Genomic DNA, 17,235 nt, shown 5'->3' on the forward strand with positions numbered 1-17,235 from the left:
ACCCTCAGAGCCGCTCTGCAATCATCTGACCTCAGACATTTTTGCCTTTAAGTTGCCTACATGCCCCATCATTTTACCAATGTTCTACACTCTCTCTGCTAGTGTGTTACATCTCATCATTTTGTTAGCTCCAAATATTTCTTCAAGACCCATCTAATCTGTATGATCTGAGCTGAGCTGGTCACGTGGTGGGAGAAGGGGAGGTTAAAGACCCTGTAATTAGCACTGGCCTCAAGGGACAAACATGACTCAGCTGGTTACAGAGCGCTCCAACATGATTCAGAATCATGAAACAGATGGAGGTCCAGAAGGAAGAGGTCCTGCTGGCTATGGCTTCACACCGGCAGTCTGGGGAAGGTCTAACATCTGGAACAGATCTGTGTGGTTAATGAACATTCCTGCTCCCAAGGTCTGCAGCAGACCAGCAGAGCAGGTTACGTTTGGACCAGAAAAGACAGGAAAGTCCACATGTAGTCCTTTAATGTGGAGTTCCAACATGGCAGATGTGTTCTCGCCTCAAGGGGTGAGGCTGGGGAACCTTACAGTCCAATCCAGAGTATTTCTCCAGTATGTGTTTTTTTAGTGAGGTAAGTCACATAACATCTGTGTGTGTGTGTGTGTGTGTGTGTGTGTGTGTGTGTGTGTGTGTGTGTGTGTGTGTGTGTGTGTGTGTGTGTGTGTGTGTTGGGTGGAGACAAGACCAGTCCTTTCTGTGGGTCACTTCTCCAAAAGATGCTTCCTCTGCTGCTCCCACAGAGCCTCCAGGTGATCAGCCCTCTGCAGAGCAGCCTGTCACAGGAGAGGACAATATTTACACACACACCAGCTTTAATCATTAATCACATACTGGTGCACGGATATCCTGTTCACACCCAGTGCTGAAGCACGTCAGCACACTAAACCTAATAATCTCAGGACTCCTTCAGCTGCATCAGATGAAACAAGGGATTACCAACTCGACTGATACAACATCACCCGGGCCAAATTACATTATAGTCTTGGGATTGATGGTGTGTGTTCCTCGTGAGACTCACCTCATGCTGCTTCCGGAGATTATTAACAGTTTCCTCCTTCTTCAAGATGGCTGACCTCACTCTGATAAATCACAGACAAGACAGCATTAAATAACAGGAACCCTGAAAACGACAGCCTGGTTCTGACAAACAGACTCAAAAAAACTTTGTGAAAAATGTGCAGAGCGGCAGATTTATAGCAATTGTTTGTAAAAAGTAAATTACCATCATACTGTAATCAGTTGTTGGGTTGCTAAACCACTAATTTAAAATGATTAACAAAAGGTACAGATGTTTCACATGACAGAATCCCCTGTAATGCCCAGATGGTGTGTTCAATAACATTACTGCATATCTGGTTACAAATTTGTTCTCATATACATATATTTGTTTAATTTGTTTTATAAAAACAGACTAAATAGAACTTGGTGCCCAACTGTGTCCTAGGGATTCAGTCTCGCCTAATCAATGCTTAATGCTGGGTACTGTAATTATGAACTAGACTAATGGTGTGACTAAACAGAACCTGGCCCTTCCCTTACAGAAGAAAAATATATTGGAATTTACTGTAAAATATACAGTAATATACTGAACGATATAATACAATATATAGAAACTCTGATAACTCATTCTAAAATATATGCAAAGTTACATGAACACCAAATATCTGAATATATGTGAGAATATATATATATATATATATATATATATATATATATATATATATATATATATATATATATATATATATATATATATATATATATATATATATATATATATATATATATACAGGTGCTGGCCAGTAAATTAGAATATCATCAAAAGGTTGAAAATATTTCAGTAATTCCATTCAAAACGTGAAACTTGTACATTATATTCATGCAATGCACACAGACCAATGTATTTCCAATGTTCATTACATTTAAATTTGATATTCATAAGTGACAACTAATGAAAACTCCAAATTTGGTATCTCAAAAAATTAGAATATTCTGAAAAGGCTGAATATAGAAGACACCTGCTGCCACTCTAATCAGCTGATTTACTCAAAACACCTGCAAAGGCCTTTAAAAGGTCCCTCAGTCTTGTTTTGAAGGCACCACAATCATGGGGAAGACTTCTGACTTAACAGCTGTCCAAAAGACAATCATTGACACCTTGCACAAGGAGGGCAAGACACAAAAGGTGATTGCTAAAGAAGTTGGCTGTTCGCAGAGCTCTGTGTCCAAGCACATTAACAGACAGGCGAAGGGACCGAAAAAATGTGGTAGAAAAAAGTGTACAAGCTCTAGGGATAACCGCACCCTGCAGAGAATTGTGACGACAAACCCATTCAAAAATGTGGGGGAGATCCACAAAGAGTGGACTGCAGCTGGAGTCAGCGCTTCAAGAACCACCACGAGGAGACTCATGAAAGACATGGGATTCAGGTGTCGCATTCCGTGTGTCAAGCCACTCTTGAACAAGAAACAGCGCAAGAAGCGTCTCGCCTGGGCCAAGGACAAAAAGGACTGGACTGATGCTGAGTGGTCCAAAGTTATGTTTTCTGATGAAAGCAAGTTCTGCATTTCCTTTGGAAATCAAGGACCCAGAGTCTGGAGGAAGAGCGGAGAAGCACAGAATCCACGTTGCATGAGGTCCAGTGTAAAGTTTCCACCGTCAGTGATGGTGTGGGGTGCCATGTCATCTGCCGGTGTTGGCCCACTCTGTTTCCTGAGGTCCAGGGTCAATGCAGCCGTCTACCAGGAAGTTTTAGAGCACTTCATGCTTCCTGCTGCTGACCAACTTTATGGGGATGCAGACTTCACCTTTCAACAGGACTTGGCACCTGCACACAGTGCCAAAACCACCAGCACCTGGTTCAAGGACCATGGTATCCCTGTCCTTGATTGGCCAGCAAACTCGCCTGACCTTAACCCCATAGAAAATCTATGGGGTATTGTGAAGCGGAGGATGCAATACGCTAGACCCAACAATGCAGAGGAGCTGAAGACGACTATCAGAGCAACCTGGGCTCTCATAACACCTGAGCAGTGCCACAGACTGATCGAGTCCATGCCACGCCGCATTACTGCAGTTATTGAGGCAAAAGGAGCCCCGACTAAGTATTGAGTGCTATACATGCACATTCTTTTCATGTTCATTCTTTTCAGTTGGCCAACATTAGAGAAACAAACATTTTTTCATTGGCCTTTAGAATATTCTAATTTTCTGAGATACCAGATTTGATGTTTTCATTGGTTGTCACCTATAAATATCAAAATTAAACGTAATAAACATCGGAAATACATTGGTCTGTGTGCATTGCATGAATATAATGTACAAGTTTCACGTTTTGAATGGAATTACTGAAATATTTTCAACCTTTTGATGATATTCTAATTTACTGGCCAGCACCTGTAGAAGACACCTGCTGCCACTCTAATCAGCTGATTTACTCAAAACACCTGCAAAGGCCTTTAAAAGGTCCCTCAGTCTTGTTTTGAAGGCACCACAATCATGGGGAAGACTTCTGACTTAACAGCTGTCCAAAAGACAATCATTGACACCTTGCACAAGGAGGGCAAGACACAAAAGGTGATTGCTAAAGAAGCTGGCTGTTCGCAGAGCTCTGTGTCCAAGCACATTAACAGACAGGCGAAGGGACGGAAAAAATGTGGTAGAAAAAAGTGTACAAGCTCTAGGGATAACCGCACCCTGCAGAGAATTGTGACGACAAACCCATTCAAAAATGTGGGGGAGATCCACAAAGAGTGGACTGCAGCTGGAGTCAGCGCTTCAAGAACCACCACGAGGAGACTCATGAAAGACATGGGATTCAGGTGTCGCATTCCGTGTGTCAAGCCACTCTTGAACATGAAACAGCGCAAGAAGCGTCTCGCCTGGGCCAAGGACAAAAAGGACTGGACTGATGCTGAGTGGTCCAAAGTTATGTTTTCTGATGAAAGCAAGTTCTGCATTTCCTTTGGAAATCAAGGACCCAGAGTCTGGAGGAAGAGCGGAGAAGCACAGAATCCACGTTGCATGAGGTCCAGTGTAAAGTTTCCACCGTCAGTGATGGTGTGGGGTGCCATGTCATCTGCCGGTGTTGGCCCACTCTGTTTCCTGAGGTCCAGGGTCAATGCAGCCGTCTACCAGGAAGTTTTAGAGCACTTCATGCTTCCTGCTGCTGACCAACTTTATGGGGATGCAGACTTCACCTTTCAACAGGACTTGGCACCTGCACACAGTGCCAAAACCACCAGCACCTGGTTCAAGGACCATGGTATCCCTGTCCTTGATTGGCCAGCAAACTCGCCTGACCTTAACCCCATAGAAAATCTATGGGGTATTGTGAAGCGGAGGATGCAATACGCTAGACCCAACAATGCAGAGGAGCTGAAGACGACTATCAGAGCAACCTGGGCTCTCATAACACCTGAGCAGTGCCACAGACTGATCGAGTCCATGCCACGCCGCATTACTGCAGTTATTGAGGCAAAAGGAGCCCCGACTAAGTATTGAGTGCTATACATGCACATTCTTTTCATGTTCATTCTTTTCAGTTGGCCAACATTAGAGAAACAAACATTTTTTCATTGGCCTTTAGAATATTCTAATTTTCTGAGATACCAGATTTGATGTTTTCATTGGTTGTCACCTATAAATATCAAAATTAAACGTAATAAACATCGGAAATACATTGGTCTGTGTGCATTGCATGAATATAATGTACAAGTTTCACGTTTTGAATGGAATTACTGAAATATTTTCAACCTTTTGATGATATTCTAATTTACTGGCCAGCACCTGTATATATATATATATATATATATATATATATATATATACACATAATATATATATATATATATATATATATATATGTATATACATATATAGATATATATATGTGTGTGTGTGTGTGTATACATATATACTGTACATACATATATATTTATATATACATGAGAGAGAGGGGGGTAAAGCATTCAGAGACAGGTTTATATATATATATACATCCATCCATTTTCATCCGCCTATCCGGAGTCGGGTCGCGGGGCTAGTAGCCTAAGGCGAGAGGCCCAGACTTCCTTCTCCCCAGCCACTTGGGCCAGCTCCTCCGGGGGAATCCCAAGGCGTTCCCTGGCGGGGAGAGAGACGTAGTCCCTCCACCGTGTCCTGGGTCTACCTTTAGGTCTCCTCCCGGTTGGACGTGCCCGGAAAACCTCACCAGGGAGGCGTCCAGGAGGCATCCTGACCAGATGCCCGAGCCACCTCAACTGGCTCCTCTCGATGTGGAGGAGCAGCGGGTCTACTCCGAGCCCCTCCCGACTGACCGAGCTTCTCACCCTATCTCTAAGGGAGAGCCCAGCCGCTCTTCGGAGTAAACTCATTTCAGCCGATGTATCCACGATCTCGTTCTTTCGGTCACTACCCAAAGCTCATGACCATAGGTGAGGGTAGGAACGTAGATCGACCGGTAAATCGAGAGCTTCGCCTTCTGACTCAGCTCTCTCTTCACCACGACAGACCAGTACAACGCCCACATCACTGCAGATGCAGCAGCAATCCGCCTATCGATCTCACGCTCCAGTTTTCCCTCACTTCAGAAATATCAGACACAACTCAGTCCAGCAGTGTAAAAATGTCCACATCTGTACTGAACACCCAGCTGCATTCCAGTTCATCACATTGAAGCTGAAACAGATACTGTATCAAAACCACACACGCTTCTTCCAGCTTACCGTTGGTGGACCTCAGCCAGTTCCTCCTCTTTCTCCCTGGTGATCCTGTCCACCTCCAGTCGCAGTTTTGCTCGGACTTCCGACATGTCCACTTTTAGTCTGCGGTTCTCCACCTCTGTCATTACCAACTGGTCAGCGAACTCCTGCCTTATCACCTCTGCTAGGTTGCGGCGTTCATCCACCAGTTTGTCCCTGTTCTGAAAGGACAAGAAGGATGAAGGAAATCAGCCTGGGAATTATTTTCTTATTAATGAAAACAGAAATGGAAATAGAAAAGGAAACTTTTTCAAACAAATCAATATTCTTTTTAATCAAGTTACCCCAAATTTGACATTTTTGCTGATCAACCGTATAAATGAGTGTCTACTGGTGCTGTAACCATCTTTTTGGCAGTCGGCTTCTGCCTCAGTGCCGGGCCACGTCTCTGTCTTCCAGGCAACACCTCATTTACTCGCATTTTTCAAACAGGAAGTGTGGGTGTATTAAGACTCCGGTCAGGGGCTGACTTGTACTTTAAAGTTTGAGGCTCCTCACCTGTGTGATGTCTTCAATCTCCTTCTCTTTCTGTCGGAGCAAGGCCTGATGCCGGATCAGCTCTCCCTCCGTCTCCATCTGCTGCTTCCTCAGATCCTGATATTTCTCAACAGCAGCCCTCTCTGAGTGCTCTAGCTCCCTCAGCTCAGCTTCAAACTTTTCCCTCAGACGCCTCACCCTGAAAGCAGATAGCTTTATAGGTCAGGAAACCTACATGGTTGGTTTAGTTCTGCAGATCTGAACAGTAGACCAGCACTACCCTCATAAAACAGAACTGTACACACACACCTGTTGTCTGCTGCCCTCTCACACTCTTCCTTGTCCTTGCTAGTCTCCTCCTCCAGCGTCCAGATGGCAAGCTCTATCTCTTTGTCACGTTCTCGCCGCAGCTTTTCCTTCAGCTCGCGCTCACAGCTCAGCATCCATGCTTCCTACGGACGTACAATCGGGTAGATTAAATACTGCTGGTGTTGAAGAATTTCAAGGAAAACTTGAAAGTACTTGGGGAAAAAAAGTTAAGTATCAGAAGAGCTGATAAAATGGTAGAGAAGAGTGTGTGTGTATGTGAGGACTCAGATTATTGGACAGACGGAGCTACTTAGATTTAGGCTGGAACAACGAACCTCTTTCTTCTTGTGGTTTTCTTCCCATGTTTGCTTTTCAATATCCAGACGTTCCTGTAGGACCTTCATCTCCATCTACAACATACACACACAGCCCAGTCCTTCAGTCTGACTTCAGACTCCAGGATCTTAACCTGTTTGGATGTTTACTGTTCACACTCATCACCTGGTGCCTCCTCTCCTGCTCCTCTCTGCACTGATCCATCTCCTCTTTGAGGGCTCGTCCAGCCAGAGAGCTGTTCTCCTCCAGCTGCTGTCGAAGATCCTCAAGCTCAACGCGCTGCCTGTGAATAACACAAAAAGAGCATGAAGTTCATTTTTATCAGAATCTTAGGATGATGGTAAACCTGGGATTGAGGCCTAGTCCACACGTAGCCGGGTTTTTTTAAAAACGAATATCCGCCCCTCCGAAAACTTGCATCCACACCACCTCGTTTTAAAAAAAAACCTCTGTCCACACGTACCCGGATAAATACGTTGTTAAGGGCATGCCAGACCTGTAGGCGGCAGTACTTCCCCCGTTCTTAACCTCGTCCTTCGTCTGTGGTCTTCCACAAGGAGCAGTAATTCCGCTTGCAAAAACAAACAAGCAAAAAGCGCTTGGACAATTGATAAAGCGAGCGCAGCTCTGAGGGCATCCATGCTGTCGGCTAGTGTAAACACAGGTCGCACACGTGATGTCAGCATTTTTTTGTCGCGGAAAGTGACTTTGCGGATCTTAAAACTCCGGTTTTGTCTGTCCACACACAGACACCCAAAACGGAGAAAACGCAGATCTTCACTTTGGCCGGAGTTTTTAAAAAGATCCGTTTTCGTGTGAAAAAACTCTGTTTTCGTGTGGATGACAGGCCAAAACGTAGAAAAATATCTACGTTTTGGCAGATTCCCGGCTATGTGTGGACAGGGCCTTAGTCAACTGTTTTATCCCAATTAACACACAACAAAGGGCTCCAGGGACGTACCGACGTGGACAAAACTGTTGATACTCTTTGGTCAATGAAAGAAAAGCCCACAACGGTCACAGAAATAACTTGAATCTGACAAAAATAATAAGTAATAAAGGTTTGGTCTGCATCTGTATCCGCTCTAAATTCAAACTTTAGAAACGGTTTTCTTAGAATTAGTTTATGTAATTTATTAGTTGGTTAATTAAGATCTGAAAGAATATTTTCTTCCGTTTAGGTCCACACAGATTAAAGACTTGGCTGCTGTTTGTTGACTTGTACAAAAATCAGCCAGACGGCTCCTCAGATGACCTTTGACCTCACCTGGCAGCCAGATTGGCCAGCCTCTCTTTCTCCTCAGCCACCTCCTGGTAGAGACGCCTCCTCTGCTGCTGCAGGGACAACTCCTCCTCCTGCAACTGCTTCTCGTACCTGAAAACCCAAACACAACTATTGAGACAGAACATGAGCGGCTAAGGCTCACAGCTATAATAACCATGTGACAGAGGAAAACTTGTTTACCACAAAACATCAGCTACAACATTAAAGAGTCACCTAATGACACAGTTCTATTCCTGTATAAAAAGTCATTTATGTGTTCACCTCTGTTTTGCCAGCTCCCTCTCCTTCTGGCACTGTTCCTCCTTCTCCTTCTCCAGCTGTTGCCGGAGCTCCTCGCTCTGACGGACGTATTGCTGCGCAGCCCGTTCGTCTGCTTGCAGCAGCTCGACCTCATGCAGCGTTCGCAGCTTCTTCAGCTCCTGCTTATGTTTAGAAATCAGCTTCTGGATCTCTGGTTCCAGTCCTGAGAGGAACAGAGGAACGTTCACATCAGCTGGTGAGGCAGTGGTTCTGCTGCTGCTGGACTTGACAGCAGAATTTGATACCGTTGACCATGAGATATTGTTGAATCGCTTTGGAACACTGGGTGTGGCTCTCAGGTTCTGCGTTAGAGTGGATGATGTCATTATCTTATGTATAGGCCTTTCTCTCTTTCCCTTGGTTCTTCTTCATCAAGAGATACTGAGCTTAGGTGGGAGTAGGACTGGGCAATAAATCGAAAATTTATCGTTATCAAAATTTCTGACTCTTATCGTGATAATTTTTCCCATGTCGATAAATTTGATAATAAAAAAAGAAAAGATGTGTGTAGGTTGGCAGCGTTCATGTCCCTTAAAGAAGCTGTACCACCTTGAGTCATGTAAAAATGTGACTCAACTAATACATGTGACAGCCCCATCTAGTAGACAACTTTTGTTTCTGCGCGAGGTGAAATCCTCAATATATCATGATATTAATTTTAGGCTATATCGTCCAGCCCTAGGTGGGGGGTTCCCCAGGGCTCTGTTTTGGGCCCCCTGCTGTTTTCACTCTATTTCTTACCATTGGGACTGTTGTTTAAGAAACATTTAAATTAGTTCTTATTTCTATGCTGATGATTGTCAGCTTTATTTGCCAATTAAGCAAGGTGCCAGGGGTAGTGTAAAGCAGCTGGTGAATTGTTTACAGGACATTACTCAATGGATTGGGTCCAATTTCTTGACTCTGAATGAGGGCAAAACTGAAATAATAGTTTTTACCCCGAATAACCACCAGCCCCATGGATTGTACCTTTTATTGCTGCTACCCTACGAAAAGTCTGTAATTACAGATTTGGTGATCGGCCTGACACCGCCCCTCCCCCTCCTCTCTTCCAGGCTGCTGAGGAGCACAGCTGAGCTGAATCCTGCTGATGACCCACACCTGGGATAAAAAGGCTGTGCCTTCAGCAGTCTGGGAGGCAGCAGTGCAGGGGTTCTGCTGTCCTCCAGGCCTCGTTTTGGTTTTAACCCCTTCGTTTTGATGAGTTTTAACTTTAATAGTTTTAACTCTGAGTGATCCAAATGGATCTTTGTTTGATGTCAACTTGGTTGACTCTGTTAAGGTTAACATCTTAGTTTACTGACTTAGGGATTTTAAAACACTCTGTGTTTTCGTAGTGTGTCGGTTTTATTATCAACTTGTGCTTTAAAAGCACCTTCTGTTTTGGTAAAACTTTAAACAAAGTATTAACCAGGTGTTTAAATGTTGATAATTTGCCCTTTATATGTTAACCTTTTAGTCTTGATTTTGTTTGTTTGGCATTAATTTAATAATGTTCTCCATCTGTTTGCCCTTGTTTTTACAACCTTTTATAACAATTAAACCCATTTTAACTCTACTGTCGCATTTGTTATGTTGCCCCCCTCCTTCACATTTTAACCCCTCCTGTTGGCGACGTAACAGCTTGGATTAGTTGCTAAATCAAAGAATGAATTCTTAAATATAATGCAAACATTTAAAACTTATAAGTTAAATAATCATTATCACTGAATCGCTATCTCTGCTGCTAAAGCTACTGATAGCAAATGCTACGGGCTATGCCTGAGCGTGAACGCACATGAAGCAGCCTGCTCGACCCGAGCAGCTCTCTTTTTCTGTGATTTTACAGAAAAACAGGCAATCACAGTAAAAATGCCAGGGCTCATTCTACAGGACCAGGGCATTGCAGGACAATGTATGAAGAAGAAATGTATTATTTCTATACATGTTTTGGCGGTCAAACTTCCTTAATGCCCCTTTAAATATTCAAGCGAAAAAGAGGCGAACTGAAGATAACCTAGGGAGCACTGAAGAAATGTCAGCAACAGTGAAGCAAGCACAGAGAGATCTGTTACTGTGTGTGTGTGTGTGCGTGCGTGGATGGGCCGGACGGACTGAGATCCTGGCTGCAGTTTTGTGTGTAGGGAGGGGCGGGCGCTCTATGTGACTGGCCAATCACAGAGCGTGAAGTCAGTCAGTTACCCAATGAGGATTTTCCTTCAGCACGATTACAGACATTTACGAGTTTTACTCGTTTCATGCTCGTATTCGTCAAAAATGCTTTATCCGTACCAGATTCTCGTCTGAAATGAGTATCTGGCTCATCCCTAGCAGTAACCACCCTGCCCTGCCTCCTCCTCCTTGCTGCCTGCCGGCTGTGATCACAAGGAACAATAGAGTAGTTCCCGCTGCTTCTTTGGGAAACGGCGCAAAAAAAATAAAAATAAAAAAATAAAACATCAATAAAACTTGGGGTCTTGTAGGCGTGGCGCTGGGATTTCAGCCGTGGCGGGCCGCCACGGCTACGCCTATGTAAGGAAAACACTGGAATGGGAGGGGTTTCAGGATACCCACCTTCGTGTTACTGAATTTCGGGGAAGTCAAACCGGGATTTTCAGAGAACCTGAATTTTGGCATAGCTCGCTACGGGAAATACCCCACCTGGTCAACTGGTGCAAAGTCAACAATCTGATCTTCAGCATTGACAAGACAAAGCTGATCACTGTCGACTTTAGAAAATCTTAGTCCCGGTCCTACACCACTTCTAATCAATGACACAACAGCAGCATGCTCTGGCGGGAGTTGGAATCAAACCTACAACCTTCCGATTACTGCACAACCCGCTCTACCTCCTGAGCTACTTCTACACCAGATGAATAGAGCTTGATTTTATCTTTAATTTATGCATTTTAGCTCCTTCTATGTACGCAGTTACTCAGATCACTCATGTACTTGTACATAGTAATGACATTTTGTTTGATATGTACACCGTGGCATGTTTGTTGAATGACAGTAACAACAAGTCTAACCCCGGGTTTCCACGGGAGCCGTCAGCAGCACGTTACTGCAGCAGCACGTCTTGCTCGCGTAAGCTGCTGCTTGGCCCTTCCCACCAGAGACGCGAAGCAGCAGGGGAGCAGCTGTCACCGACAGAGTACGAAGTCACACGAGTGACTTCGTCAGTAAACACAACAACAAGCAGGAGAAAACTACAACATGGCTCCAAAATGTTTGTGTTTTTATGTTCTGTCCGTTTTATAATCGCCAATACGGACCTGAAAAACAAAGGAGACCGCTAGCTAGGTGATAACTTCTCACGGGGCCGCACAGTTAGTAACCTTTTTTAAAGTAAAGCGACCGGAAGGCAGTACGTTCTTTATTCTGAAAATCTCGGGAGCTTCTCTCCATTTCTGCGTCCGATTTCCTGTCTTTCCTTCCCCAAAAATGTCGAACTTGACCCGTTTCAGAGGCGTCGCGCGTAGGAAATAGAACCGGCGCGTAAAGGCCGCGACATGCTGCTCCTGAGACGCGGCCGACTCGCGCTGCTGACGGCTGCCGACGGCTCCAGTGGAAATGGTTCTGTTGACCACAGCCGTTCCTATCAGCAGCTATGACGTGCTGCTGCAGTAACGTGCTGCTGACGGCTGCTGTGGAAAGCCGGGGTAAGTCTGCCCGTTGGGTTGGGTCAAGTCGGGCTCGTGTTGAAATTGAGAACTCTAGTTCTAACTCTAGCTTTTGGTGTGACAAAGAATTTAACATAAACTCAACAAAAGAGAAGTTCTATCAGATGATGCTCAGGAGACATGGATGTAATGGGGGGGGGCATGTCCCCCCCCCCAACTTTTTCCAAAGTCAAGTTTTGACCCCTGCACGTTTTACCATCCAGAAACAATATTACGCTATATTAAATTGACACTGGTTGAGCTCTAGGACCAAGCGGAAAACAACCGTTTGTGTTGAAGCCTGTTTCCCATTAGAGCATACTGTAAAGACCCCCGTGTCCCCCCCACTTCTAAAGTGAAAATTACGTCCATGTCAGGAGACCAAATGAGAAAGTCTAAAGAAGCTCTGTGGACGTCAGGGCTGAGACTTTGGGCTACTGACTTTGCTCTTTATGCGGAGAATGTCCATATTTGATCACATGAGCATGTTTTAAGTCTTGATTTTCCACCTGAATCATTTTTAACTAGAAAAAGGTAATAAATAAAAAGTGGCAACATAAAAACATTTTTAAAGGTAAATTCAACAAATAAATTAAGTTAGACAAATAAACAAACAAACAAATAAATAAAGGAACCAGAGAAAGAAAATAGCATCTTGATAACTCCTAATAACATTTAGGTGTTTTAGGGTTAAACAATGAAGGGAAACACTAGGATCAGAAGGAAGTCGGTTTAAATATGTGATGAGAGAAGCTGAAATAGGATGTTGCAAAGGCTCAGAGAATCCAATTCATGTTGAGTGAATAAAAACATGTTTGAGGGATCTACAGGAAGAATTAAAATCAACAAAAGAAGCGGTTGAACACTCACTTTTATACTGTGGCATTCCCTCAGCATGTGAGTTAGCCATATTTTTAGATAATTTTGCTTAATTTAATCCTGTTTCAGTATGTTATTTCATTTTTTGTTTTTATCTTCAGTTTTTATTTGTCCTAATGTATATTTTGTGGGCCCTTGCATGGGTCAGTGGTGATTTAAATGATTTTGTACAGCACTTGTTTGCCTCCTAGCTGATGAAAAGCGCTTTATAAATAAAGTTGATGGTGATGATGATGAACAAGGGACTGAAGAAGTGCCAAGTCACACTGATGCAAATATGTGGATCAAGAACAAATTCGCTTTACTTTTCAACCTGTGACAGTTTATGGTCAGCAGGTCAGCTCTCTCAGCACTCATTCTAGCAAAAGCTGCATGCCTTAACCACGATACCCAAAGTTATCTCTAAAAAGGTTTGGTATTTTACCTGAAGCCGATTAGCTTAAAATGATCTGAGTTTTTATGCCCCATATAGTTTATCTTAACCAGCATCTTTAACAAACACCCTCTTATTGTCTCAGAGCAGAGAACTCCATTTATTACAGCTCTGGGACACTCCTGTTGGGTGTTTCTGTCAGATTCAGGCAAGATGGCGGCGCGCACAGACGCAGCGGCTCTGAGCTCTTCACTTAGGCTTTTTACCATGTTTTGTGTCGTCTTTTTATGTTTTATTATGGACTACTGCGGAGCGAAACTCACGTATGACCGAGGGGAACTATACAGCATCGGATACAACTGCCAGATGCCCATGACAAAGGAGTATCAAAGCTCCCACAACATCCCTCCAATTATAGCGAGGCCATTGGACGCTCCGTGGATCGTTGTTGGCTCAGTTACGCGTCGTAGGAGGCGGAAGGAACGCAAACAAAAGCGGGGCTGCCGGTCTGGTCTGCAAGCCAGACTAAAGAGGCAGCCATTTAAACCACCACTCCCAAGCATTTTCCTGACCAACTCACGATCTATTGTCAACAAAATCGACGAATTGGATTTATTACTCACAGCTCATCCACTCACTCGGGATTGCTGCGTTCTGGTCGTGACGGAGTCCTGGTTACGAGAGGACATTCCTGATGCGTCAGTGCAACTACCGGGCCGCACTCTACACCGTAGCGACAGGAAAGCTTCAGCTGGAAAACGCAGAGGAGGAGGTTTGTGTATCTACACACACAACAACTGGTGTACGAACAGCAGGATCTCTGCTACATTCTGCTCACCAGATATAGAGACGATATCTGTCACATGTAGACCATTTTATCTGCCCAGGGAACTAACTGTTGTGATGATAACAGCAGTTTATATACCACCAGATGCCAATGTTAGTCTAGCCCTTGATCACTTATATTATAAAATCAGTGAACAGCAGCAAACATATCCTGAAGGAGTACATATTATAGCAGGGGATTTCAACAAAGCGTGCTTGAGAACTGTGCTGCCTAAATTTGTTCAACATGTGAAATGCCCCACGAGAGGAAACAACATCTTGGATCATGTTTACACAAATATTAAACAGGCTTATAAATCCGTCTCTCTCCCCCCCCCTTGGAAAGTCAGACCATCTCTCTCTGCTCCTCCTACCTGCATACATACCACTGAAAAAAAGAACAAGGCCAATTATTAAAACCATTAACACTCTTACAGATGAAGCCTTGGCTCAACTGCAGGACTGTTTTACTCACACAGAATGGAGCATTTTTGGAAATGAGGATCTACAAATTTACACAGATACTGTGCTCTGCTATATCAAACATTGCATGGACACTGTCATCATTCACAAGCAGGTTCGGATCTACCCTAACTGTAAACCCTGGATGACGAGTAAGGTCAGGGTACTGTTAAAGGCACGGAATGCTGCATACGCGTCGGGAGACCAGGCAAAGTACTGGCGGGCAAGGACTGATCTTAAAAGGGGAATGAAGGAGGCTAAAGTGAGCTACACCAAAAAGCTGTCGCAACATCTGTCTGCCAGCAACCCAAGGAGGGTCTGGGAAGGACTGAGACATATTACCAAATACAAGGACAACAGATCTAGCACTGAAATAGGAGCTTCATTAGCCGAAGAACTCAACTATTTCTTTGCTCGTTTTGAGAATACCAGCTTCCCCACAACTAACATCAGTCCTATAACATCACCCGCTGAGTTTGGATCAGATACACAAATACTCACACTTCAAGAACAACAGGTTCGAACCGTGTTCAGGGCTGTTCATCAGAGGAAAGCGGCTGGTCCTGATGGTGTTCCTGGCAAGGTGCTGAAGTACTGTGCAGATCAGCTGTCCATGGTATTCACCAAATTACTCAATCGCTCCTTGTCAGAAGCTACGGTTCCATATTGTTTGAAATCAACAACAATAGTCCCACTTCCCAAGTCTACTACAATCAACAGTCTCAATGATTACAGACCCATAGCACTCACACCGGTGGTGACCAAGTGCTTTGAGAAGCTGGTGCAAAAACATATCAAGGACTTCCTCCCACCCAGCATGGATCCCTGCCAGTTTGCATATAAAGCAAACAGGTCTACTGAGGATGCCATATCTAATGCTCTCCACTCCTCTTTGCAACATCTGGAGAACCCCGGCACCTCCGTTAGAATGCTTTTTATTGATTTTAGCTCTGCTTTTAATACCATAATCCCGAACGTCCTTGTAGCCAAGTTGATTAACCTGAACCTCCCCCCTACCACCTGTGGCTGGATCAAAGATTTCCTCACCAATCGCCCACAGGCTGTCAGGTTTGGTGACAAGCGGTCATCCACTCTGATGCTCAGCACTGGTTCCCCTCAGGGCTGTGTGCTAAGCCCCCTGCTGTTCACCATCTACACCCATGACTGCATTCCTATTCATCGCTCTAATAAGATCATTAAGTTTGCAGATGACACCACTCTTGTAGGTCTTATCCATAACAACGATGACGCAGCATACAGAGATGAGGTTTGCCATTTATCAGAATGGTGTGATGATCATAACCTCTCTCTTAACATCAAGAAGACCAAGGAGATGGTTATTGACTTCCGAAGGAGTAAGGATGCCCACCGCCCTCTCTGCATTAAAGGAGCTGAGGTGGAGAGAGTTCCCTCCTTTAAGTTTCTCGGGATTTACATCTCTGAGGATCTGTCATGGACAATCAATACCACTGCCTTGGTCAAAAAAGCACAACAGCGGCTGCACTTCTTGAGAGTCCTGAAGTGGAATAGGCTGCAGACCAACCTCTTGGTGTCTTTTTATCGAGCAGTCATTGAGAGCGTGATGACTTACGCTATCCCTGTGTGGTACGCGGGGTGCACAGTAGCTGATAAAAACAGATACCAGAGGGTCATTAGAGCGGCGGAAAAGGTGATTGGATGCACCCTTCCCTCCTTGGACACTATCGCCCTGCAGAGGTGTCTCACTAGAGCAAGAACCATCTCCAGGGACATTTACCACCCAAACCACTACCTTTTTGCCATGCTGCCATCTGGGAAAAGGTTCAGATCCCTCAGCTGCAGGACCGACAGACTGAGGAAGAGTTTCTTTCCCTGGGCTATTAGAACCCTGAATGGACAGAAAAATCAACCCTATTGATATTATTTATTGTATTTTGTAATGTTTTTGTTTTTTATTGCATGGTGCATATTGTACTTGTTTTAACTATTTTTCTTAGTATTTTTAGCGGATGCCTAATGTGGAGCTCTAGGAAATTTCGTTGAATGTGCAATCATTTAATGACAATAAAGGATATCTTATCTTATCTTATCTTATCTTATCTTATGTATTACCTCAGAACACATTTATATCAACTCTACTTTAGGTTTAAGTAAAGTGAGTTTAGTAATCAGTTTATTATTGGTTTTAAGAACCTCAGAATTCCTGTTGGGGGAGGTCCAAGGTCACTTCGTGTCCCTCGCCTCTTTTCTGGTGGCTGCTGGAGGAAGGCACCAGCTCCCTGAGACCCTTACAGGATAAAGTGGTTGCAGATTTCTTTTCAGTCCATCCTACCTTTTATTGTGATATCCTTGATCTTTTTGGTTTTCTCATCAATCCATTTCTCTCTGCGAATCTTTTCTGTGGCGCTCATTAGATCCTTTAACTTCTTGATCTCCTGCAGAAGGACAAAGATGGACAACAGGAGAATAACGGTGGCGTTTCAGTAATGAAGATTTAAAAAAAAAACAGATGTCAAAACATTTACTTCATAAATAAAAATGACAGCGGAAGCAGGAAATAGAAATGAGGAACTCAAACAAAGAAACTAAA

At 44.0% G+C, this 17,235-nt stretch overlaps 1 protein-coding gene across 7 annotated transcripts in view; it reads right to left on the minus strand.

Moving 5' to 3' along the window:
* Positions 1 to 606: 606 nt before the first annotated feature.
* The window catches only part of cep131 (centrosomal protein 131), a 28,195-nt gene continuing 11,566 nt past the window's right edge, over positions 607 to 17,235 (minus strand). For all 7 annotated transcript variants that reach the window (XM_015962132.3, XM_015962131.3, XM_015962126.3 and 4 more), the window contains 10 exons: positions 16,978 to 17,080; positions 8,448 to 8,649; positions 8,169 to 8,276; positions 7,067 to 7,184; positions 6,901 to 6,975; positions 6,566 to 6,708; positions 6,278 to 6,455; positions 5,744 to 5,940; positions 1,035 to 1,095; positions 607 to 789 (listed from right to left, as the gene is read on the minus strand). In XM_015962132.3, coding sequence (XP_015817618.3) covers positions 718 to 789; positions 1,035 to 1,095; positions 5,744 to 5,940; positions 6,278 to 6,455; positions 6,566 to 6,708; positions 6,901 to 6,975; positions 7,067 to 7,184; positions 8,169 to 8,276; positions 8,448 to 8,649; positions 16,978 to 17,080 — 1,257 coding nt within the window. In that variant the 3' untranslated portion in view covers positions 607 to 717. The remainder of the gene's footprint in view (positions 790 to 1,034; positions 1,096 to 5,743; positions 5,941 to 6,277; positions 6,456 to 6,565; positions 6,709 to 6,900; positions 6,976 to 7,066; positions 7,185 to 8,168; positions 8,277 to 8,447; positions 8,650 to 16,977; positions 17,081 to 17,235) is intronic.

Source organism: Nothobranchius furzeri, chromosome 16 (assembly GCF_043380555.1).
Source record: "Nothobranchius furzeri strain GRZ-AD chromosome 16, NfurGRZ-RIMD1, whole genome shotgun sequence".
Taxonomy (NCBI): Eukaryota; Metazoa; Chordata; class Actinopteri; order Cyprinodontiformes; family Nothobranchiidae; genus Nothobranchius; species Nothobranchius furzeri.